The 26,204-nt window shown below is 39.2% G+C and overlaps 1 protein-coding gene across 9 annotated transcripts in view; it reads left to right on the forward strand.

The window, feature by feature from the left end:
• ARID1B (AT-rich interaction domain 1B) overlaps positions 1-26,204 on the forward strand; it is a 325,659-nt gene that overhangs the window by 166,959 nt on the left and 132,496 nt on the right. For 5 of the 9 annotated variants that reach the window (XM_085575256.1, XM_021532087.4, XM_085575257.1 and 2 more), the window contains one exon: positions 14,604-14,645. The exons of the other annotated variants lie outside the window; for them this stretch is intronic. In XM_085575256.1, coding sequence (XP_085431382.1) covers positions 14,604-14,645 — 42 coding nt within the window. The remainder of the gene's footprint in view (positions 1-14,603; positions 14,646-26,204) is intronic. 9 annotated transcript variants of the gene reach the window in all.

Consider the following 26,204-nt stretch of genomic DNA (forward strand, 5'->3'; position numbering starts at 1 on the left):
CAGCAGCGGCAGCGCCGAGGCGCGGAGCGCCCCTTGTGCCCTCGCTGGCCGCAACTCTCAGCTGCTCTTCTCTCTTTCCCTCCCCCTCGTCCCTCCCGACCTCGTTCCCCACGCTTCGCCCGCTCTCTTTTTAATATATAACTTTCAGCCTGGATGAGTTGTGACTCGTTCAGCGTAATTGGGACGAGCGGCTGATGGCTGCGAGGGGCCGGGGGATGGGACGGCGGGGGGAGGGGAGCGCGCACACAAACAGGTCCGGGGGAGGGGCGCGCGGGCCGCCATTGGCGCCGCCATCAGCGAGCCCGCCCGGCCCGGCCCGGCCCGGCGGGGGCTCCGCTGCTCTCTCCCCGTTCCAGGCACGCACAAGCGCCTTAGCCCAGCGTTGTTTACTTCCTTCTGCTAACAATGGCTGCAGCAGAGTTGTTGTACGGTATTTTGGTACTTCCCGCAAATCTGCCCCGCAGTGGCTCGCTCGGAAGGATAGGTCTTTCCTTTTAGCAGGGCCCGGCATATCCTGGGCAGAACGAGTTATATACGGAAAGACCTAACCTAGTTCGGTGCATATTTTTAATTTGACAGTTCAGTTATCGGCCTGTCCCGGCTGCCTCTTTATTTTAACTCCTTTTTGTAGGGTCTGGTTCCAGGGGCAGCACTACAGCTACAGCTGTGAGCCACAACTTGGGCTGCTCTTCATTCCGCGTTTAATTTTTCTTGCGTTTAAGAAAGGGGATGTGAGCACATAACTCAGAGTTGTCTCCATGGCACAGGAGTGCCAGGTTTATCGTTGGGAAGTGAACAAGGGAAGAAGAGGACGTACCTGCGTAGGCACAGGCACGTACCTTTGTGCTTTGGTGAAGAGAGACTCCGAACTAGGTTATTAATTAATGTAACAGCTTTTGAAAAGACAAAGTTGCACGTTTAAATTTTGAAATGCTGTCTAACTAGGCTTGGAGCTAAGGCAACTGGATTTTTAAATACATGTTTATTTTTAAGGTATGTAAAACGTAAGTGTTTTATCACTTCAGCAGAATAATTTGGTGGACGTTCTAGCAGTTTTTGATTTCAGGAAGCCATTGCTTGCTAGTACGGAAACAAGTTTTAAAGCCTAGCTCTGCTAAATTAACACTTGGTGGGGTTTTTTCCTTTCAGAAAAGACAAGCGGAAACAAACAAAACAAACACACACACAAAACCACAAGATGGGGACTGTCCTTTTCTTGCCTCCCCAAGTGCTATACTTGCCCCCCTTCGAGGAGTAGGAGGGACAGAAGTTGTGACAGGGCGGGTACTGATTAGTTGCTGTCAGTCTGCACAGATTAACACCTATTTTTAGGTTTTCAAACCTCTTGAGTAATACTAGTTAAATTGGCACAGGTTAATAAGTTGGGGTCCACAGAGCCTCTTAACTGTTCACTGTGAAATTTGAATTAAAGAGACAGTGTCACTTTGTCAAAATACTGAAAAAAGGTTTATATACCAAACATTTACTGTATATCCATGTTTGTGTGCATGTGTATACGCACACAGAAGATACATAAGTTTGGAAAACAAAAATTGAAATTAATTGCTTTGCACAAAAAAACAGTTGCAGGATCTTTGCAGAATAAATCTGCAGTGAAATCGGTTTTGAAACATTTTCTTTCTTTACTTTTAATATAAATCTAGCATCTAAAAATAAAACTTAAGCGTTGTTTTTTCATGCATTTTCTCCCTGTCCTCCCCCCATTATATCATTACACTGTTACACTGACACCCACTGGTAAAAGTTGATCTGAGATCAGGATAGTAAACTGAGTCTCTTGATGAAGGGACAGCTCTACTCAGGAATAAAAAAATAAAACATGGACCAAAGAATAGCTTCTTCCCCTTCTTCCTCTTGAGGGAAAAGCATTGCAATGGTCTTCATTTTGATTTTTTTTTTTTTTTGACAAGTTAGTGTGTGGGTGTTCAAGGGAGACAGTGTTTTTCTCTAAGAAACATAGGAATAGCTGCATTCAAGGCAGCTTATTTCTAGACATTTATATGACTGCAGACAGACAACAGGCTAGCACAGACGAGAACAGGAGAAAGGTACTAGTATGTTAGTAGTTGCTGGGTTTAATGCTGTTTCCCAGGTAAAACAGCTTGAAGAAAACCAGAAATAATAGTCATGCTAGAAATATATTTGTGTGGGCACTGACCTGATTGTATTAAAGCAGAGATGAATGCCAGCGCTGTACAAGTATTACTTAGTCTGTTTACCATTTATTTCAAAGTTGTTAGTGGTCTTGAAAGCCACTTGTGTTGGGGAAACAAGGCTTATTTTATTGAAATGCACCATGGCACCAGAATCTGGTCTGTGAGAGTGTCGTTCCATAGCCCTGCCTAGCACAAGAACAATACCACACAATTATGCTGTTTCAGGCCCTGAAATGGGCTTTCTTCCAAAACACCCTCCCCTTATATTATTAGACGTGTTTCTATTAATGAAATGATTGATTGAAAATCTTCCTGTGTTTATGTTGTTTGGGCAGTAGTAGTTTGGGTTTCCCCTGTCTGGACTAAAATTGTATCCAGCGGAGATGCATGGGACAGCTGTTTGTAAACTCAGAGTGAGACATAACAAATGAGCTACAGCAAAACCTGTCTGTGACCAGCTTCCTTGTAAATACAGTTATACATTCTTTGCTGCAAGGGAAGAGGGGAGCCTTAGTAGGAATGAATGCAGAAATAAAATGGACTCCACGAAACATGAAAGTGTTGAAAACCCCTGACAGGACTGCACAGTTCAGAAATTAAAACTCTAGCCTTTCACCTTTGAAATTGTAGTTCAGGTCTTTACATTCTGAGTAAAATGAAATTAAAATAAGTATAAAAAGTAGTCTCTGGGATTGCCAGCTTAGTGTTAGAATTGGTGCAGATAACTTAATTGGAAAACAGGGTAACTGGTGGGATTTGGTTCTTCAGGAAAAGTTACAAAGAAAATCTTTACTGTAGCACTTGTAAAATACGTATATACATGTATGTTTCTGTATATATAAATGTATGTGTGTAAAGAAGAAATCTTTAGAAAAGTGGTCATTGAAGTTGAAGATTGATACTAAGTTTTCATGCCTGAAGATGTACTCCTACACTGAATATTACCTGGTATGCACACTGGCATACAGAAATGCTAAGTTTGGAAACCTGCACAAGGCTGTTAGCAATTGATTTGTTTTGCTCTTTCACTTTGAATAACAATAAAAGAATGAAGAGGAGGTTTACTTTGAAACTGAGACAGGCTGGGAAAAAAATGCTAGCTTGTATCCTGTAATTATCCAGAAGCACCCTTGTAGACCTAGAATAAAACTCACGGAACAGGCATAAAGCAGAGTGAAGAATCAGAGTTTGTGAGGAGGTGGCGTGTCAATAGCCTGCCACATCCTTTCTCCTCTCCTCTTTCCCTCAATGTCGTTCTTGTTCTATTTGCATGAAGAAACTGCAGCAAACAAATGAGAAGAAAAGTGGGGGAAGGGAGAGAACATTTACAGTTCATATTGCAAATAAAATACTTAAAAATGCTATAAACAGTTTCACAGTCATTGTTTATAGACTCTAGAATTTTTAATATTCTAACATGTAATTGAATTCTGAAGCCAAGATTCTGCAATTAATCAGGCTTTTATAAGTGAGCCACTATTTGCTAGCAGTAACTTTGAGAAGAATTTGGACTTAAATTACGTGTTTGTTTGTTTGTGGCTATAACAAAAAAGTGAAATGCTTAAGTGGTCAGCAAAATTATATGTTGTGCATTTGGCTCGGTTAGAAAAAGTTCTGAGCTATATAAGTAGTTCAAGCATTTGAGAAACCTAATTATTTGATTCCTGTATGCAGATTTGGGCTTTGTGCATGTGAATTATGGAACGTGTTTTTGGAGGACGTGTTTTCAGGGCTTGTGCTCACTGTTCACTTTTCTTCAGTACAATGTCTAGAGAACTCAAGTAAAATAGAAAAAAAAAATGCAAACACTTCGTTGGTTGTTCTAAGCTTTTATTATTATGCACCCTACTTAGGACTGAAGTGATTCCTAGGAATGCTGGTATTTTTGCCTACCCCATTGAAATGTTCAGTGTAAAGCTGGGCTAGATGTGAGAGACAGTTTTTCATTCATTCAGTTCTGAGGAATTGTATTGCTATTGTGAGCTGGAAGAGTGTGGAGGAGTTATGGCACTGACTGGAGCACTTGTTCTTTCCCAGTCAACTCTTAAATCTTGATACCAGAAGGGTCAAAAACTTGCCAGCTGTGACATCTGAATAATTTTTAAAGCAGTTAATCCAGTCAGAGTGTTTATCAGCCTTTGGACCATGTGTGAAGGCAATGGGGACACATCCTCAGATAATTCAAAAGGAAAGCTCATGTCATTGGCAAAAATCAAGTAGTTCAGCTGCATCTTGTTCCACAGATTTACCTTCTGAGGTTAAACATGGAAACACAGAACACTGTCCAATGAATTCGTACTGCACCGTTATTTGGCAGGTGTGTGGATGGTTTGTTGTGCAAACCATCCCTTCCAAACCTGTACACTGGATCTGACAATACCCACATGATGCCCACAGGAATTGCCCAGATGTTGTCAGCATTAGCCACTCTTTGTATATGGCGTGATATATGGGAGAAGGGGATGTCAGGAAGAGCCTTTGATCTACTTGGGAAATTAGGAGCCAAATTTTGAGAGCGTGCTGGCAATTGCCTTTATCCCTTCTCCACATAATTTACAGTTTCATGGAGAACCATGGTTCTCTAGTTAATCATACCACACTCCTATGGCCACATTAATTTAGCTGAGCATTCAGTATCAGAGTGTGCATTTAGCATGTTTTAATCGTCTTCAGAAAAATGTGTTTTAGCCTTTTTTGTATAAAAGCATAGGCTTCCCTTGCTTTTAAGTATTGCTTGTCTCCTTTTGGATCTGTTCTGATTTTTTTTCTGTTGAAGATGAAAAGGGTTATTTTTATGTTAACTGATCATTTTTCTCAAAGCCATGCTTTAGAAAGTCACCATTTACTGGTCCTACAAGGAAAGGTGGAGAGAGAAAGCACCAGTATAATAAAGAATCAGTTTCTTCTGACTCAGAATTAGGTTGTGAGCAAGTAGTACCATGCACAATCTAAAAACAAGTATAGAAGTACATAAAATGTATGTAGGGTAGATCTTGCGGTGATAATTTTTGCCTTGGTGTGATCTGGTGTTCTTCAAAAAGCACCAGATTTTTCAGATAAAGCAAGAAGAAAAATGCAACAGTTCTTGTAGGGTGGGAGTTGAAAGTACTGTGGGAAGTGGTGCTAAATTACAAAAAGGCGCTCAAAAAGGTGTTCTTCTTTTCTTTCTTTTCCTGTTATTTTTGAGATTTCACTAGGTTGTGTAAGTTACCCATTCCATTAAAAGTAGGAATAAAGAATGCAATTTATGATTGCAATTGGTTGTGAGACACAGTAAAGGTTTTTAAATTAAAATCCTTTTTCTGTAACAGAGTGCTCCCTACATTGTGTTTAACTCGCCTAAAAATTCTTTTTAACCCACATACTCAAAATAATGTTCTCTAAGGTGCAGGAAGCTTTTTCTCCTGAGCACAATAGGAATATGTTGAATCTCTTGAAAACTGTTTCTGTTTTTCAAACACCTTTTCTTTTTCAGCATAGGTAATTAACGCCTTCTTCAGAGTGCTTGGTGCCCTTGATACATCTGTTACCTTTGACAGATCTTTCTGTTTGCCACCTCTTCCTAACATGCTTCCAATATTTTCAGCACAAAATAGCTTTGTATCTTTGATGTTGGTTGTATACGGGCTCAATTAAATAAGAAAGCTGCTGACAGAATGGTGTAGAGTTGAAGCTTTGTTTCTGTAAAGATTTTGTCCTTGGTCACTTATCTTTAGTTTTCACTGCAGTGTGTTTAACTTCTTTTAGACAAGATTGTTAAGACGTGCAGTTTTATCTGGAACTGTGTTTGTTTTCGCTTTTGCAGGTGCTATGTGCAGTAATTATGTAGAGATGTAGGTAAAGGGGACAGAGGAGTATTCTGCAATTGCAGCCTTAAGCAGTAGAACCTCTTCCCACTGGTGAGGGTGGCTTTGAAACATGCAATTTTGGAAGTTTCTGGAATATTTAGAAGCATTGTGGCAATGCAGCTGTTCATTACCACCCCCTAGTTGCTGGTGGATGGCATCTTGTATTTAGGCTGAGGAGCCCAACTTTGTGTGGCTGGGGCTGTTGGGGCTGTTCAAATGCGCCCTTGGGTGCTGAGCTGTGGCAGTGGGAAGCTCCAGCCCTGCTGGAGTAGAGGGCAGCAGCATTTAACCCTTCTTTGAGGTTTTCCATAGTGGTTCCTCTGCAGTCCCACAGTGTGATATCCCCCAAAGGCAATAGCTGTAGAGACCCTTTGCAGACAAAGTTTTATGTTGCTCAGTTTTGAAAGCAGAAAGTCAAAATGAAATCAGTGTTGGAACAAGAGAGCGAAAAATACAAACAGATTAGAAAAGATGCAGTCACAATACCTAAATAAAATACTTACTGGTGGCAGTAATTGTTGCTGCTTATGTCACATGGTATAATGACAATTTTTCAGGATTTCCCACATATTAGAATGCATGAGGTTGGAGTTTTGTTTTTATGATACCTACCACTCCTTTCTTAAGGGAAATTAAATAGCAACTGCTCTGAGATTTTGGGTTATGTACAACAGTCATTTTGATCTCTATATTGTCAAACCAATAAATATCAAAAGCATTTTTAGTGCAGTTACTCTGTTTCATGCAGTGTTCTGGTGTGAAAGAACTAATTGCATGTTACACATCTTTTGCATATATATATGAAAAACAGTATGACAGGAAAATATAAAAGAATTTGAATATAAGCTTACAGAGGGAAAACGTGCATGGGTATGTGTGTGTTTATATATATCTTGCCCGTTTCATCTCCTAATGACAAGAGCAGATGAGCCTGTTAGTGCCATGAACTTACTGATGATCCACTATTGATAAAAGGACCTACGGAGCAGTAAGGTGTGGCAGAGTTGTAAGGGGTGGGAGGGTGCCCAGAGATAGGTCTCACAGATTCCCCTTCAGTGAGGGTGCACTGAGCAGAAATCTACGCAATCTCAAATGTCCATTTCTCTTAGGAATTGTAATGTTTGTTTCCTGATGCAAACCTAAATATTTTTGTACTTTTCTGTCTTCTTGACTTTACAGAAATTGCCCCATAGCACACAATTTTTTTTTCTCCTGAGGTGCTCCTGATATGTCTAATTCTGTTGTAAGTATTATATCTTACAAGGCTGACTGTTACTACTTTTAGTTAACTAATATTTTCTTCTCAGGGATTGACCTTGTTCTCAGGATTTTGCAAAATCTTTGCAAAGGGAGACTAAACTAGGCTTGTCAATAGCAAATCCAGCAACATGTGTTGGACTCAATGCTGAAGATGTGAATGACTTTTTTTTTTTTAATTGCTGTAAATCAGCTTCCCCAAAAGCACTGACATTTAAGAACAGGTTCAAAAATAGGAGCAGGACAGGTCTGTTCCACTAACCAGGTTTTAAGAATATGATGCATCATTGTGTTTTATCTCAAACAATGGCTGACCAAGAACAGAGCTGCTTTAGTCAGCTGCGTCCTTGAGCCACTGTGTTGCCTGTACAGGAGAATGAGGAGAATTAATAAGCAATTTGAACTGCAGAATAGTTTCTTGAAACATCTTTTCAAACCCTTTTAACACAAAGTAGCACACAAAGTTACTCTATCATTTAAAGAGGGATCATTTTGTTACTTATTTTGTATTTTTCAACCTAAAAGTTGTGGCCTCAAAAATTAGAACATTGATCTTTATTATTGCTAGACCCAGTGAGCTAAAAGATGAATGACTGATACTACAAAGAAGAAGCAATAAATGAAAGAGAAAGCCTAAGAAAAAGGGGATGCCAGATTTAGTGAATAATTACCATGAACTGGGTCACATGGTTTCCAGTTTTTACATAGGTCAAACTGTGAGGCAATAGCATTTGTTTAACTGAAAGGCCTGAGTAAGTAGTCTCAACAGCCTTTGTATAGAAAGTAAGGAAATTTCAGCTGATCTGTCCTTAGTTAATGAGATTTATACTATGTGACTGTCACACCTTTATTTCAGATTCAGGGTCATAACAAAGGTGTGTCTTTGGTGTATTTATTCAAGGATTGCCCAGGGAACAGGCCAATACTCACTTGCTATAGTCCTGAAACCTAGTCCTAGTCCTGAAGTACATGCATGATTGCAATTAAAAGTAAATAAAATTGGTGGCAGGTAGCAGAGGAAAAAGGAAAGGAAGGGTTGTTGCAGTTGTCAAAGTTTATTATCATAGTTCAGTGTGCATTTAAAGCTGTGTACACCCTCAGTAAATCCTTGAAAACTGCCAGAAACTAGTGTGGGTCACATAGGTTTGTCCCTGCTCCAATGAGAAGGACAATTATTTGCCACAATTACTGAATCCTAATCACTTGAAGGGATGGGAAAGGGAGGAGATGTTAAAGCTAGTTAAACTGGATTTCATAAAGATATTGACTGTAGCCATATTAATCTTTAAAATAAACTAAGAACTTTGAAAAATGAAAACTGGATTAACTTCCTTCTTTTATCACCTTCATTTAAAAGATATGTTCAGAACTGGCGGTGTGTGGGTGGGTGGGCTGATGGGAAAACTTTAAAAGCTGAAAATCTACGCTAGAAAAGGATTATGAGGGTGTATCTACACCAAGCACTACAGCATCCTCCATGTTCCGTGCTGTCCAGGCTATTTCCTATAGGCAGCTCAGCAAGACTGGTATGTGAAAATAGTAATTGGAGTTACATTTGCATTGTTCCACACCTGGGCTAATGAGACCCACTGAATTGTTGGAACTACAGAGCCTCTCCCTCCCCATGAGTGGTAAAAGTCACCACCAAGTCCTGCATAAGTCAGAGGGCAAAAACGGATACAAGACCACGCGTTTGAATTGGACACTCTGGTGCAGTTTTGTCTTGGCAGAATTGAGCAAGTAGTGCACCCCAACAGCAGGAAGGTGATTTGGCAGTAGTAATTCAAGAGGATGCACCTGTCTTTCCTCATTCTTTTTAGATTTTGTTATCATGGGGAAAAGAGTTCTTTCTAAACTGATTGATCGTTACCAAACAGGGAAAACAAAAGTATTGCAAAATGCAAGTATTAACTTACACATTTGTTTTGTTTTGAGCATATTTTAGAAGAGCCAGAGGCATGCCTTTTTAGTAAGCAGGCAGTTGGCGAAAACCCTCTAGGTATCAGAGAAGCCCTGTGCTATAATTTTCCTAGAATAATAATGTCAAACAAATGACAATAGAAAGCCTATAAAATTCGCAGCCAGCTGGGCAAATTCTCATGTGTGAACCACAGAAACTGTAAGTGCCCGTATAAAATATTTTGTCTTGATCAGAGCTGCTCCAGTCTACTGCATCCCTTGCCAGAATAGCTGTAACCCCCTCACCTGCCAGCTGCAAATAGTGGCTCCATTGGGTGAACTCCGAGGAGCTCCAGCCCAAGTCTCAGAGCAGCGTTAAGTGTGTGCTGTATTGGAAGTTTTTGCCTAGGTAGTTAAATGTAGATCAATGATCCTTCTCAGCATGAATGTTAACAGTCTATTACATGGGAATCGGCATGCATCAGAAATTATTATTAGTGCTTATTTTCAGATTCCCCCAGACAAGATGGAGAGGACTTTTTTAACCCCTGTCTTTTGTGAGTTAGTTATTTTGTCCTTGTGTACTTAGTATTTCATATTCCGTTGTTTGGGTAACAGTCTGGGCATTAAGTGTTTCACCTAATCCTATCTCAAACAATGTCTCAATGAGCCAAGAAAGACTTGGGCTGAGCTGAGGACTGAACCATTGCTGAATATGGCTTTGAAGAAGATTAAATTATGATACTTCTGTGTGTCATGTGATCACTAGGTTGTACAACTTTGTTCCAAAAAGGCTATGTTCAGCACTGCACCTCAAGAGTTCGATCTATGTTTCAACTCCTTTTTTCTTGGACAGGGAGGTAAAAATGACTGTGTGTAATTTACTGTAAGTCTCTTGGTTGAGATGCAATATTCTTTGTTGAACTGGGTCTGTATGAGTCATTTATTGAGAAGCAAAATAGAACTACTGGCAAAGTTTCATTACTTCCGACAAAAAGAGACTCAAGGCTATACCCCGACTTGTTTCAGGGCACTCCACACGTTACTCATTAGGTCCTTCTGGCTGACATGACGTTTATGAATTCTTTCATCTTATAAAAAAATAATAAATGTTGTTCTATTCACCATTTAATTATAGAATACTACATAAGCAGTAGTGGTCTGGGCCATAGCTATCCATTTTTGGAGTCCATGTAAGTTGTGCAGGGAGGTGGGAAGTTCACCTTGTCAGGCACTGGGGAGGTTTCTGGACCCCTTCCTGGGCAGCCCCAGAAGGCTGCACTTGGACTGAGGGCAGCAGTGGGGAGCAGGCTGTAGGAAGGGTCAGCTGCACAGGCAGGACAGGCATGCTTCAGCTGTAGGATACTGCTTAAACCACTAATTGTGTCTCGTGTCATTGATCCACAGTGTATGGTTAATACACACACTCCCTAAAATACTACCCCTTCATTTACTCCTTACCACTTGCAATAGCCTTCTAGCCCAGAATTGCAGGATACTGTGCAATTAGAAAAAAAAAGGCTGTTTGGTTCTTTAGATAATCTGGGAAAAAACCAACCGAAGAACAGTGCCCAAAATTTGCTTTTACATAGAAATTAAATACAGGGCAAACAGCATTCAACTGTAGCACTGTATTTTGAGGAGCAGGAAGTGTGGACTGGAGCAAAGATTCAGAGCAGTGCCTAGGGGAAAGCTGCTGTATCTGATACAGATATAAATATGTACATGAAATCAAACAGTGCTTCATTTAAGAATCAAGTCTGCATTTTTTAGTGATGCAGTGAATTTTTCACTGTAAAAAAAAAACACTCCACCTACCCAAGATATTTACATGTGTACACACAGAACAGCCAACTAAAATAAAAAATGTTTAGCTGCCACAAATAGCTGTATAATGGGAAGTTCTTAATTAACATCAGATTATCTTAAAGCAGTAATGAAAGTCTTATTTATTTTTTTATGTATTGGAATGGAAAGTATATATTCTGAAGTCGATTAAGAGAAAGATAGTGCTTGCCTGATTCTTAAGGTAATGTTCTCTTTTGCTGGGGTGATGTGGGTGCTGATTGAAGTACACGAGCATTCCCGCTAGAGGGGGGTCCACTCAGCCTAGGTTGTAATGCATTTTGGGGTTTTTTTGTTTTGTTTTGCTTGGGTTTGTTTTGGTGTTTTGGTTTGGTTTGTTGTTGTTGTTTCGTTTTGCTTTTTTTGTTTTTATGGGTTTTTTTTTTTTTTTGGAAGCTCAGCATTAGGAAAACCTCATGTAGTCTCATATCTTGTTTCAGTCCTTTATGTTGTGTATCTCACTGTGTCAGCAGCTACTTGTCTCTTACTTAGCTTAACTGTCCTTTCTACAAGGAGGTGAGAATCCAAATGAAATGACTAGCGCACTAGTTCACTGTTAAACACAGTAGTAACAAAGAACACAGAGAATGTTTCTTTGTATCTGCAAGGTGAGGACAATTATTTATCACAGAAGTGGTGTGATCATTCTTGGAAAAGTAGAAGCAGCTTTATCAGACCTATTCAGTAACATTTTTAATTAGAATTGTTATCTATCTTCAAGCCATTTTACTGTCTCTGTGAGCATTATGTTTCTAAGCATAAAAGAAAATATTTCTATATGTGGAAGAGACTAAGAGTATGTTAAACTAGCTTAAACGTCTGTTTTACTCTTTCATGTCACAATTTGTTCTTCCTTTCAGTTTCTTGGTGAAATGAAGATTGAGGTTTTTGCACATGTGTTGGTCATTGTGCCGTTGTAATTAATGTGTTTTGAAGCTGTGGCTGTTGTGAGCATTCTCTTGGCCCTGAGCAGGAGCCTCCTGAGCAGAACCCAAGTGCTGACAATATGCCTGTGCTCTTCAGTGGGGGTCCTGGTGTGTGAGGTGGCCTCTGCAGATGAAGTGGTGCAGAGCCCGATCTAAAACTCTGCCTGATCAGTGCTAGGTTGGTGCAGGCTTTCCATGCCATCCCATCCATGTTGTGCTTCTGCAGGGAAGGGGACAGGCAGCCCTGAATAGAGGTGTCCTCCCAGCTGAGACCCTTGGGAAAGAGAGGGAGGAGGAATGGGACAGCAGGGCAAGAGAGACATAGTGTACTAAGGCTGGCAAGGCATCAGCCTCTCTGATGGATTCAAAGAGGAAGTCAGAGAAGGACCCTGTGGCACAAGAAAGGCAACAAGTGACAGGACAGAAGGATATAGCCTCAAGCTCTACTAGGAGAAATTCAAGTTGGACATCATGAAGAATTTCTTCACTGAAAGGCTTGTCAGGTATTGGAATGGGCTGTTCAGGGAGGTGGTGGAATCACTGTTCCTGGAAGTCTTCAAGAAACAACTGGACATAGCACTTGGTGCTGTGGTCTGGTTGACATAGTTTTGTTTCATCAAAGGTTGGACTTGAAGATCTTGGAGCTCTTTTCCAACCTTTATGATTCTGTGATTAAGACTGGAGATAGCATCTGGGATATCTGACTCCATAATACTGGACAGAGAAAACAGAGTAAGTTTGAAAAAGCTTTTGGGATCTGTCTAGTGGTGGTAACTGGATGCTGTACCAAAACAGTAAGCCTAGTGAAAATGAGCATTCACACTTCAGATGTGTACCACATTAACCTAACTAAGATGCTTCTGATAGTGGAATTACTTTTTTCAGAAACCACCTGCGTGTCTGAGTAGGGCACTGTATTGTGACAAGCAGTCATACAGTTATTTCCAATCCAATGGCTGATTATTCTTTTTGGCCCTGGGCAAGTCACTTAACCCTCTGTCTGTTTCTTCATCTGTAAAATATATTATGGATATTTATCAGTCTCACCAGGACTGATTGTTTAATATTTATAAAGTGCCTAAAGGATTAGAAGCTTAATATAAGGAGCTAATATGTATCATATAATTTTAGATTGATTTTATTTACTTGAATTTTTTTCCCTACCTCCTATTGAATGAGATGCTATTTTGTAGCCTCTTACTGTCATTCCTAATTACCTGGACAGGTCACAATTGGGTAACTCCAGGTTCATTTTCTTCATTTATTCCTAGTTCCTATAAACGCTTTATCAACCTTCCACTTTTTTTTTCTCCTCCCTTTTTTAATTTAGAGATGAAGAAATACCATATGTTGCTAGATCGTGACATAAATATATTTAAGTGCTGCCATCATTGTTAGTTTATCAGCCTTTCCATTATAAACCCTCTTGTTCAGCGGTTTATAACTCTAGCATTATAACATGCTTCAGGGTGAAACTTCACGTTCATTTTTTCCCTCTTGATTTGCTTTAAATCCTTCACTCTTCTTAAGTTAAACTGGAGATTAGATACATTAGTTATACTAGTTGTATAAATTATAATGCAGCACTAGGCATTCTAAATAAGATGTAAATCAGAGAAACAGAGAATTTCCTAGTTGTTAAACTGTGAGCTTGAGAGGAGAGATCTGGGATTCTTTCCATGAGTGTGTCCCTGGCTTGGCACATTACTAAAAAATTATTCAGTCTCTTTCTGCCTCACTCTTCTCTCTCTATATTGGGATGATGACATTTCTGACTTCACTGGTGTATTGGGAAGCTTAATTAATTAGAATTCATAAAAGACCGAGATTCTCAGGTGAAAGGTGCCAAAGTGTGAAGTATTTTTAAGGAGTCTAATGAAAAATTGGTGTGCCTGCTTTCCTATGTCTGTTCCTGTTACTGCAGTTTAGTTCATATAAACGCTAGAGCTGTGCAGTGTGTGGCAAGCAGCAAGGGCTTTGATCTGGAGCACCACTCGATGACCTGACAGCTTGCTTTTCTCGGACTTTCAAACATTCACTGTATCTCTCAGCCAGCTGAGAGGTCTCAGCCTTTGCCTGGGGAGATTGTGTTCCCCGAATTCTAGTTTTCAAACAGTTCTCTAGTGCAAGACAGGACAGGAGCCTGCAACCAAGACCTTGACTGCAGAGTTTCCCCTTGTTGCTGTTCCACTTGGTGCAGGTGCAGAGGTACCGAGCCTGCTTAGAAGGTAACAGGGAGGGGAAGAGGTCAGGGGTTTCCAGCTTTTTATTTTTGCTGGGACTTAGCATGGCAGATCATTCTGGTTGTGCTTAGGCAGCTTTTTGGTGTAGTCAAAACTCTGTATGGAGAAAAATATTCCAGCTGTAGCACAGTAAATTCTGGGACACTGGCAGTTACTCTTTATGTCATTCAGGGCAGAGAAACCTTGTTTGTGTCCTGAAGGATACTCTCTGAGTTTCCTCACTTGAGGGCTTCTATTGTCAGCTGTTAGTTTTGCACATCCTATCATGTGCTATTTTCCTAGGGTTGATCCAGACTGGCACCTTCATTTACAGATCTCTTCTTTGCCTGGACTGTGCTGCTGTGCTCAGGAGAGAGAGGTTCTTAGTGGTGGCTAAATTTGAAATTATCTTTCTCCTTATAATTTCAGGTTGAAGTCTTGGCCTCCGAGGATGCTACATTTGGACACAAGGTGTGTAGTTTGGTGCAGTTTTGTTATATAGGTCCCAACAATATGAATTTTTGGATGTGATGCCACAGAAAATGACAATTTTCAACCTGAGAATCGAGGATTCTGTGACTTGCATCCATCAATTCAGAAGCGTCCCCTTGTGTGTGGTCATTTGAGAATGTCAGCTTAGCAGCAGTTTTTAAGATTGGACTTACCCAAATGCTGAATTTGTTCTTGTTCCATAGATTTGCAACTCAGAAATTGTACTTGTTGTCTGCTTGGCAGTCTACTGAGTAAGCCACTTTGTTCAGGCCCTTTTTCACAGAGCATCTCAAGTAGAAAGTAGTGCATTGAACAGCTGCATCACCCTGTGTTCAACTGTAGATCAGCGTGTGGTGGGCAATAGTGGTGTTGGAAAGATGACTTCAGACCTGCCCAGCTACGTGGGTGGGCTATGTCCTACCTAGTGCTCAAGTTTCTTTGGCCAGTGAGCATTGTGATGTTGACCACCGTTTTAATTGAGCACTAATAACAGATGATTTTAATGAAGGCAGATTATGTGTAGGCTATAACCATTAAGCCAGGAAGAGTGGATGGGGAAGGGAAAAAAGAGATTGTAGGGACAGTAGGCTAAATCGTGGCAGTGGAGTTTCCTGTGGCTGAAGACCCATATGCTGTGATGCTACTGCAGGTGGAAAAATAGCAGTGCTGTTACTATTAAGGTAAAAAGGAAAAGCAAGGAAATATTGAATAAGTTCTCCAGGTTTATTTGGAATACAATAAGCAAAATTAACCAGCAGGGGAGAAAAAAAGCTTTAAAAGTACATAAATATTCATGATGCCAGAATTTACATTGTGTCTATATTGTACATTTTTATGTTGATATGTGATAAAGTGATTTCAATAAATTATTAGAAAACAAACAGAGCTACTCTGGTATTATTTGAAGTATATAATGTATGGTAGTTTGCAGTATTTTCTGATTTTTATTTAATACCCAGCAAGCATACAGAATATTCATTGAATATTTAATAAACCTGGAGGGTCAGCTCTTGTGAGCTCATCTCCATAATCCTTCAGACTAGGTGGGTAAAAAGAAATATTACTGATGATTATTGTTGCCAGTCACTCTCAGAGCTAAAAAAAATCATTGTGGAGGAGGCTTCTGAGTTTTTTTCATAGCTAGATTTACAAGGTGTTTTTGTGTCTTGTCATCCTGATGGACATTCTTTCAAACTCCTTTTTATTACAAAAATTTTTAAGAGTTTTCTGTTGCTAAGCTTCTGTTTTACAAAACTGAATCAGTTTGTTACCAGCTCTGACCATCAATGTCCAGAGTCCCCAGCATCTTTTTTCCTAAGATTCATCTTCAGAACTATGAGGGTCTTTTAAACTCTCTTATAATAGTAGCTTTATTTTGTATAGTGAACTGTCTATGTCTAGGAATGTAATGTACTTTTTATCAATCAAAAAGAAAGCTAAATATATAATCCAAAACTTGTTAATATCAGAATTTATTTTTGCTGTCTATTTAGAGATGCTGCAAAAGCACTTTATTCCCTTCTCTCCCTTAAAAGGTGCTTTCTTTACTGTCTGTCTCAATGATAAATAAATGCCAGTGTCTGTTACATTAACAGATGACTTTGTGTGCCAACAGAGAATGTGTATAAGCAAAAATTTTTAAATGAAAAAAAGTTAATTTTATAAATTAGGAAGTAAGTTGATAGGATAACACAGTTGACCAGGTAACACAGTTGAGAAGGATGTAAAGTTAAAAATTTGCACCATGCAGTGCTTTCCTTGGTACCTGCTTTTAGCCTGAATTTTCCTCCAGGGCTATTGTAGACTGTTGAGGGGAGCTATCTTTTTCGGGTTTGGGTGTAGAGTATGTCTCAGCTTGAAACATTGTAGGGCCCCTTTGTATGCAGGAGCAGAAGCACAGTTTGCTGCAGGGGATGACTCTTCTTTTGACTGCATCCATTCCACCTATCCTTAGATGCCACTTAGTTTTAGGCTGTTGACAGGCTGTGTTGCCTGTAGATACATACAAAAAATAGTGTCTTTAAAAAAAAAAAGATATTTGTAGGCTACTAAAAGAATGTACAATGTCATTTGTTATTCTTAAATTTTCCGTGATGTCAGTCTCATGGTAAATATGCATACTGGCAGCAAATGGGTTTGTTTCCCAGGAAAAGGTTCTGAATGAGACATCAGAATGTTGTTCACCTTTGGTGTAGTTACCATTGGCAAAGTGAAGATCTGGCTGATGTAGTGTTCTCCTTGAATGCCTGAGTCTTGGATGGTGATCATCATCCTCATAAGTGTTTGTAGAAATCAGCTACATTATGCTTTTGATACAAGTTATGCATATTGATTTAGACAAAATAATTCTTATTTTAGAAAATAAAATGAAAACAAAAGGAATTGTGTCAAACTGTCAAAATATCCAGGGAAAAGGCACCTTGAAGTACCAAATTCTGTCTTTGCTCCTTAGGCATGGAACAGGTGCAAATTGCGAACCATTAATAGTAGTCCTTAAAAATGTTTCCTCCTTCTCAACTTTTTAATAAGGAATCAGTCTTCCCCAAACAAATGTAGGACATAAGGCATTTAGTAGAGTAAAAATTACATTTTAATGTGAACTTCTTGTTTTCATTTTGTGCATATGTGAGACCAGTAGTGTTTAAAAGACCATAAAAATCTAAGCACATTTTCAATCAGTTTAAAAAAGTTGTCGTTCAATAAGTATAAATATGTACAGATTTGATTGCATTGCTGTCCAAAGATTTATTTTGGTTGAATAGAAGGAAGTAAACCCATTCAGCTTTCTGTGCAACTAATTTTACAGAAGGAGGAAGCTATTGGTGTGCTGCAACAGCTCTTTCAAAGATGGTACACATGGTGGTCAGTTTAATTTACACATTTATTTGTGTGTGTGCTTGGATGCATGTTTGTTTATAAAGAAAAAACCTTCCAGCTTTTGATTGGTTCTTTCATTTCAATATTTAGAGGAGTTGTGATATATGTACGGTTACGCATGGAGAGATATAGAGGGGGAATGACCATGTAGAAAATCATAAACAGCTGATAGGTGATCTGGGACAGGCTTAATAGTTATGCCTGGTTTGTTCAAATTCTGATGAGCATAAACATAAAATAAATTTCTTAAAAACCATAATTGTCAAGAAAGTAATATAGAGTAAGAGTTCACTCTTACTCTATAGATGGAGTGATATCTGCCAAGCCTGCAGTCAACACACAGGAATGTACTTCAAAGTTGGAAACTGTTTGAGTCTCATTAATCTTACTAAAGCCTAATGATGATGTGTAAAATACTAAAAGTACCAATTTAATTTTTGTTTATTTTAGTTGAGTAGGAAGTTATATTTTAGCAGATGGGACCAGTGTTTGCAGATGGCAGAGGGAATAGGTGGAATACAAAGATATGATAAGAAAGAGAAAAAAAAATAAGGTGCACAGGGCAGAAGTAAAAGGTAAAGTTACCCTTTTTGAATGATGCTCATTTAAAGACCAAGGCAATGAACAAATAAAAATAGGAGTGTAGGAATTTTTAAAATCCTCCTAAGAGATTCAGATGGTCAATTTCCATTAGAACCTTTTTATCCGTGGGGAAGAATTGAAAACCTTAGTCTGAAAGGTTGGTTATTATGTAAAGGTTTAACCCACATTTTATTGTTGTAGGGACTGCATCAGTTGGAATTACAGTGTCAAATGCAGTAGCACACACTTCATACAGGCTGCAAATAGTGTCTGTTATCCCTATCTATAACAGGATGCCTGACTTTTTAAATACCTGTGCTCAGCTTACTCTCCCTCCCTTTCCTTAAGGCTTTTACTGTCAGCATCCACCTGACCCAAATAACATAGGGTAGGGGAGGCTTCATTCAGTTAAGCCTGGTGAGATCACCTCGTGCACGTGTCCCAGCCAGTCTGCGGACCTGCGGAGTGCCATCAGCCGTGTTGGCAGCGCTGGCCACAGAACCCGCCCTCTGCAGCTAATGCCGAGGTGCAGTGAGCCCAGCTTAGTGCTGCATTAATAGAAATAAGTTTGTTAATGGCAGTCCAGCAGCTACATGTCAGAAGGCTCACAAGTTTGGGCAACAGGAAAAGAGATACTTCTGTTCCCACAGTGGGGGAGCTCCACCAAGAACAGGACTCTCTTATTTGGTAGTGAGCTTTAATCCTTCCATTGTGTGTAGTTTTAAGCTGTGTTGTGATGTAATTGGCTTAATCATTACTATTATGTTGCTTTGCACAAGTTAAGATTGTAATTTGACATATGGAAATAAATGGCAACTGGATTAGTGATTTGCAGGTGTCATTTAAAAATGGGGCAGGGAAGAAATCCTTTCATATTTTGCAAGTGGCATGTTTGCTAATGTACAGAGGCAGAATTAACCACACAACTGCATCTCACACTGTTTTGAAGTAGGAGTGAGCTTCACTTGTTCTTTTCTGGGACTGTGTGCTGCTGGGGTTGAGGAAAAAGAATCTCATTCCCGATGGAAGTGTTCACTGTAGGAGTGATTTTATGTTTCCTTTGCAGAAAACAAATACAGGAGTAAGGATTTGTCTTTGATCAAGAAATCAGCAAAATGGAGAGACAGCTCTATCAAAGAAATACAGCAAGTGTGGTATCTCTGATGTGGATGTGTCTGTATGGTGGAGCTTCCAGCATTGTTCATGAAACTAGCTGTATTTTTGTTTTATGACACAACATAAAGTGATGACCTTGTCTCCATAATTTAGTAACTCTGGAAGTTGTTTAGAGAGTCTATTCCTAAGTCTTTTAAAGTATGTGCTGCTGGATTGCATTTTTAAAGTGTTCTTTCTCTGATACAGGATACATGTTTTAAGAATCAAATGTGCTCAGGACTAAAATATTTTTCCTCCCAAACATACTCCTTTTACTCCAGTTTATTAAGGTGTTTTTTGGGTTGCTTTGGTGAGGGAGTGCTGGGCAGAGTGGGGAGGTTCATAGTTTTAGGGGAGTGGTTTTGCTTTCCTCCACCTCGTAGATGTTGCAGTATTGAAGCAATCAGCACATCATAGTGCATCTTCCATGGTTTTATTTTCATATCCCAGATAGCAGAAGTTCAAATCCCAAGGGTAAATTGAGCTACACAGTGTAGCTATGTGTCAGCTTCCTGGTTTGAAGCATAGGACATCAAAGGGAATACATTTGGTGGCTGACTGTGAGTTATGACTGTGCAAACCTAGAAAGAAACTGTTGTTCTTGCAATATCTGTAACAGAACCCTTGAGCTATGAGATGGAGATGGCATGAGATAAAATTGAGAGACATGTTCTCATGAGACATTTTTCTTTTTTTTTTTTTTTTTTATTACCTTGATTGCAATAAAATAATACTTCTTGGAAAGAAAACGAAAATAACCAATTGAAAGAGAAGAAAAAGTAAACATAAAAATTGTTCTCTTCTAATGCTTGCCTTATTTAAGACAGCTTTCTTTTGTTGAAGACTGTAAGCAGCCTTTGCTCCTGCCATCTGGTGGTTGCTAATAACAGTTGCATCTTCAAAGCCAAATTAAATTGTTTTAAAGCCAATTAATCCCTTTCAGAAGAGAATGTTTTCAAGGGTCAGAATTATCTCTGTCTTGATGTGTTGACACTTGGATTGTCTGTGTATGCTTAGTATATGGGAAAATACAGAGAAATTTTCATCTGTCTTTGCACTGTTGACTTAGATAGGAACATGGGAGTTGTAAATAAGTTTTTGGGTTTGTTTTAGCTTAGAAAAAAATAGATACTCATATTAACCTCCAGTAAATCCTGTTTTGCTACTCATAGGAGAGTTAGGATTGCATGTTTTCAGAGTTCTGTTTTTCTTTTCTTTGTGGACTGGTTTCTACCTGAGGTGTTCAGATGACCATAAGGATTTTCCAAACTCTTTTCTTTGACTCATTGTTAAAGTTGTGTTTTGGGGTTGCAGAAGTCTCCCGAGTGCCCTCCGTGCTGGGTGTTTTCCAAGAGTAGAGAATACCATTATAGCAGGGACAGGGAATAAGGTGCTCTTTTTATATTCTTAGGGTCCCCTTACAGATGTATCAAAGTGTTTTGAAGCACTTATGACTAAGTAGTAGTAACTTGAACACGTTTCTTTCTGAACAACCTGTGCATATCACTGCTATGCTATTTGTGACAGTCCAAGAAAACATAAAACTGAGAAATTGTGATGATGTTTTACAAATTTAATCTCCATAATCAATAGTTTTTAATGTCTGGTAAGTTTAGTCTCAATAAATACCTCTATGGTTTGTGGGCTTTTTTCCCCAATTAGTTTTATGCTAATTAAGAGGCACACCAAGAGATTTGTGGCCATAAGTTCCTCTCCATCCATCACACAGTCCTAACTGTGGTCCAGCTTCATCCTGAGTGCTGCAGGCAGTAGAGGAGGATATCTAACCACCTTAAGTATGGAGGGTGGTTCCAAAAAACATCCACTTGTGGTGCTCCACTCCTCATAATTATGTCCCACTTGCCATATGGAGAAGATTTTAAAGCTCTCTGGGAGGATGGAAAAATGTGCAGGCTTCCTGGAGATTGTGAAGCCTCCTTGTGCTGTGGAGGTGGGTCTGGACAATTCCATAACAATCCTGCATAAAGAAGAAAAGACAAAATAATACACAGAATAGGAGAAAATAAGCTATGTTAGCTAAGAAGCCCCACTTGTCAGAAAGTCAAGATCAGCTGGATAAATGACGTAATAAGAGTTGGTTCTCTTCTCCTTGTGCCCTGTGCCCACACTCCTGTAGTCTCAGGAAAGGCAAGGCAAGGTGAGGCTTTTGGGAGAACCTGTCTCCTGTGGCAATGTCCCTGTATGTGTACAGCATGTCAGGCTTTCTTGGATATTTCCTTTTTTCTGCCAGTGATCCAAGCTAGCCATAAATACATGTTTAATGTTCCTTTTCAGCATGAAGCATCTCATGGTGCTTGCAGAATAAATACTGATGGCCTCAGGGTTAGGCTTAGGCAGTTTACATGGGTATGTGGTAACATTTATTTTACAAAGCTCCCAAGCACTCTGTGGCAAGCTGGAGTGAGCACAGATGGTAAACGTGCCTTCCTCAGCACCCTTCAACATTGTTGGCCTGTGGTTGGCCCCGTGCCCTGCAACCAGCTGGGATTAGTGCTAAGAAAATGTGAACTGCTGTCTTTCTTCCTATATCATCTTTATTTTGGACATACATAAATGTGATGAACAGCCTTCCTCTCCAGCACTGCACGGTTTAGATTATCAGGGTGTGGATGTGGCCACATTTTGAATTTTGATATGAATTTAAAGCTTCCATTGCCTTTCTGAGAGTACCAGTGTGGAGGTTTCAGAACATGTGCATGCAATTCAAAGCAACTGTTAGGTATTTGCTCAAGTGATGCCTGTAAGTAAGAATCATGGAGTGGTTTGGGTTGGAAGGAGCTTTAAAGATCATCTAGTTTCAACCCTTCTGTCATGGACAGGAATACCTTTCAATTGCATGAGGTTGCTCAGAACTCCATCCAAGCTGGCCTTGAACACCTCCAGGAATGGGGTATCCACAGTTTTTCTGGGCAACCTGTTCCAGTGCCTCACAACCCTCACAGTAAAGACTTAGTGGCTAATTTTGCTTTTCTGATTGATGAGTATCCCTCTTTGCGTGGTCCTGTGCCCATTTAGATTGCCACTATATTAAAATGAACTGCTGCATCATTGAACCATCCAGCTTTTGTGGTGGCACCAGCAGCAGCAATCCATATTTCTCATTGCTGCTTTTATGAAGAGGCAGTCTGTAGTATAGTTTTTCCCTTTCCAAACTTTATGGAAATGCCAGAAGAATGCAAAATTTGGTACTGCTTTCGTGGTGGGATTAAGCATCTCCTCAAAGGTTTGAACCCACCAGTCACTACATCGCAGTGACTTAAGTTTCTACCAGAGAAAAAGAATTTATTTTCTCAGTCTTCCTTCTGTTACTCATTAAATTTTAACTGGTGGGTGCACTCAGGCAGCCCGAGTCTGCTGTGCCTGAGCTGCCTGGCTGGGTGTGCTGCTCTGCATCCTCCCTCGCTCAGCTGCCTCCTGTTGACATGTAAACGGGGTGATGCTTGCTGGATCAGGCGGGTCCTTTACAGTTCCCTGTGGCCCCTTTGATTTACACTGCTGGTTTGAACTTGGAGGGAGTATCAGATTTACCAAGTCATCTAAAAATCAGAACACAAAGTTTGCTTGTAAATACCTGTACATTTTAAATAAATGTTGAGGCAGGTGGTCTCTTTGTTTAGGGGTGGGAAGAGAGCAGTTCAGAATATTTGCAAATAGTTTGCTGTTTCTCCTTGGTGAAGTGAGCGAGTCAGACCAGATTTCTTTTTCTTCTGTAAATTCTACCTGATTGTACAACTGGTGGGACCAGAACCATGCCCTCCAGCAACCAACGCCACCTTGCTACAGAAGGTATGCTCCCATTCAGATTGGAACTTAAAACAACAAAACCCCCAAAAGTATTTATATTTTTAATCAAGCTACTGTTAATGTTAGTGTTTGCTTTTTTTTTTTTTTTTTCCTTAAAGGATACTTTTTTAGAAGCATGAAATACAGATATAGAAAAAAATTCAGATTTCTGCTACATGGCTGCTTCCCCTGATTTCAGAATAGGCTTGTTAAAACTAATACTAGGTTTGAGGGATAGGAATTGCAGAGAGGAGCATGAGAAAGTTGTTGGGTTAGGCAGATGTGATTTAGGTTTTCATTTCATCTGTTTTTTTATCCTGAAGACAAGGACAGGTGTGTATCATCGTTCAGAGCTGTGTTTTGCCAGGAAAAGTGCTGTTGACATGTTGCAGATTCCAAGAGGAAAAAGCAATTACAATAATGCAGAATCTGCAGCTTTTTACTGAACATATATGTCTTTTACAGAAGACATAATTTTTTAACTTTGAAGATTCAATTATTTCAGTTTTCTTTTTAAGAACTTACTCTTGTGAGATAAGGTTTTCTAGTGAATTGGGATATTGACAGATAATTTTATTAGATTAGGATGACACTGGGAAATCTTGTTTTTCTAGATCATTCCTTTGATTTTCTTGGTGAGCAGTTTATTATACAGTGTTTTCATATTTTTTATATAGGAGGATCAAGATTACAGATCATATTGGCATGATTTTCATATTGTTGCAATGTTTTACATGGTTTTATACAATACACATGTGACTATTGTGACAGATTTCTAGTGTAACAATCATTCTGTGTGTTTTATGATTTCACTACTAAATCCTTGCTTCTACATGAGATAGACAACAGACAAATTTACAGTCTCTTTACTAAAACTTGCCTTACCATTTTAATCTGAAGCAAAATAAGCATTATTTGTACTGTTCAATTTAATGTGACTGGCTGTTTTCATTCCATCATCCAGTTCCACCCTCCACTTATCAAGATCTGTTTGAATCTCCCTGAGCCTCCTGTGAAACTTCCTCACAGTGCTATTCCTTGTGTCAGAACTGATGGACTGATTACCTTGTACATGCAATCTATATCAAAGGTGGTTTTACAACTTCAGTCCTTGGGCAAGGGCTGTGCTCTGATGGAGAGATGTGCACCTTAAAATCATCTGTGGGAAGAGCAGTTAGAATACATGCTAATTTAAAAATATATAAATGTATTTTAAGAAGTGAGTTAACTACTGTTTATGAAGGAAAGTAATGAAGTGAATCATGTGACACTGGTTTTTGTTGCACCAAATTAACTAAATACCATTATAGCACATAGGATTCTGCAAAAGCTTTACAGTAATGTAGGAATGTAGGCAGTTTATGTGCTTATTAACTTGTAGGTTTGTTTAGCCATGGTGTGTGCAGAATGCTGCCAAGGTCAAAATTGTTAAGATTCCCCAAGTAGTATTGAGGGAAGGAATTATGTTGGGTAAAGCATTGGGGTTTTTAATTTAGGTAACCGCTTTTTTTTTTTTTTTTTTTTACTGGCAGTATTGTGGAAAAGGATCCTGAAGGAGAAATTGAGGGGATGCTGGGTTTGGAAACAGCATGGAATTCAGGAAATAGGATTAGAATTGCAGTCTTTGGTGGAGCAAATGTTGAAGGTGATCACAGTACTGTTAGGATCCTGTGTGTTGTCTGGCTTAGTTATAGAGAGGTTTGAAAAGTGAGAAGGAGACGTTCAAACTTGATACAGTGAGCAAGGGAAAGCTAATGGAGCACATTAAAAATGCAAGCTGACCCAGATACACTGTTGAATGGTGCCATGTGGTGTGCAGCTTTATATGGCAGGCTGCAGCGCCTTGTTGACCAGAATAAAAGCTAAAAAAGCTGGTGATAATACCACATTGTTTACAGGTTGAAAGAGAAGATGGAACAATTGGACTGTCCTGTTCTAGTTCATAGGTGACCTCAAGAAAAACAACAATTTTTCTACATAAAAGCAGCTATTGATTTCTGTTAAATGTATACAGTATTTATTTTTTTTTTTAATTACAGAAATCACTCTTGAGGAATGGTGAAGGTATATGCCTCATTTCCACAAGTGTGTCTGCTTTCTACTCTCTTATTAAAGCGGCGTATACACAGAATCCTGGGAGAGGGAAGAAAAGTTAATACTGTTCTAAGAGTTAGTTGATCTGAGCTAAATTCTTTCTCTCTGGAATATGATGACATTCAGAATGGAAAAGGGAGGCAAAATCCAACCATTAATTTTATGGTACTTCACTTTCAGATTAACTTTGAAGAACTGTTTTAAGATTTGTGAAAGTATCAGAAAATGTTGATACTGTATTATTTTTTAGACAATATCTAAAATACTAAAATAACTACTAGCCGCTGTTTGAAACTTGATGGTAAGTTACTCATTTTAGTACTGAGACAATTTCAACTTGGAATTATTATCTTATTTATAAATACCAGCAAAAGCTTACAGAAGAAATGTTGACATCCCTCTCCACCTATCTCCTGCCCTATTCTCCTGCCTTGCATCTGCCTTAGCTCTCCTTGAACTGTGCAAATGCAGGCATATATGATTGGTAAATTATATATTTTTATAGGACTAGGTGGTTTGAAATTGATTTTTTTTTTCCTAGGGCTGTATGTTATAATGCATTTTCAGTTGGTAGAATAATAATAAAAAAGGCTTGCATGTACCTGTGATGCATTTGATTCCTCCCTGCAGTGACTCATTGTGGATCTCTTACAGCTAAGTGCTTGTTCCTTGTGATCAGAGGAAAATGCTACACACCTTCTGCTTCGTGCCTATTAAATTCAAGTTTCTATTGTAGGCAGCATTACACAGCTATCTTAGAGAATTAAAGGGAGGAAAAATACGAAGAACAGTATGTGAAGTGAAAATTCAAAAAGCCACTTTGTTCGCCCTCAGCCCTAATTCTGATTTTTAATGCATTCCTGTTCTCATGCTTGCTTCTTCCAAATTTACAGATTTTCCTCTTATTCAGAGCCCTGGCCTTTGGTGCCATGTTGAAATTAATGACCATAATGGCGCTTGCTATTTTCTATCTCCTGGAATCTAAGTGATGGGTACCAACCTTTTTAATCCTGTTATGTTAAATAT

Source organism: Lonchura striata, chromosome 3, assembly GCF_050655825.1.
Source record: "Lonchura striata isolate lonStrDom1 chromosome 3, ASM5065582v1, whole genome shotgun sequence".
Taxonomy (NCBI): Eukaryota; Metazoa; Chordata; class Aves; order Passeriformes; family Estrildidae; genus Lonchura; species Lonchura striata.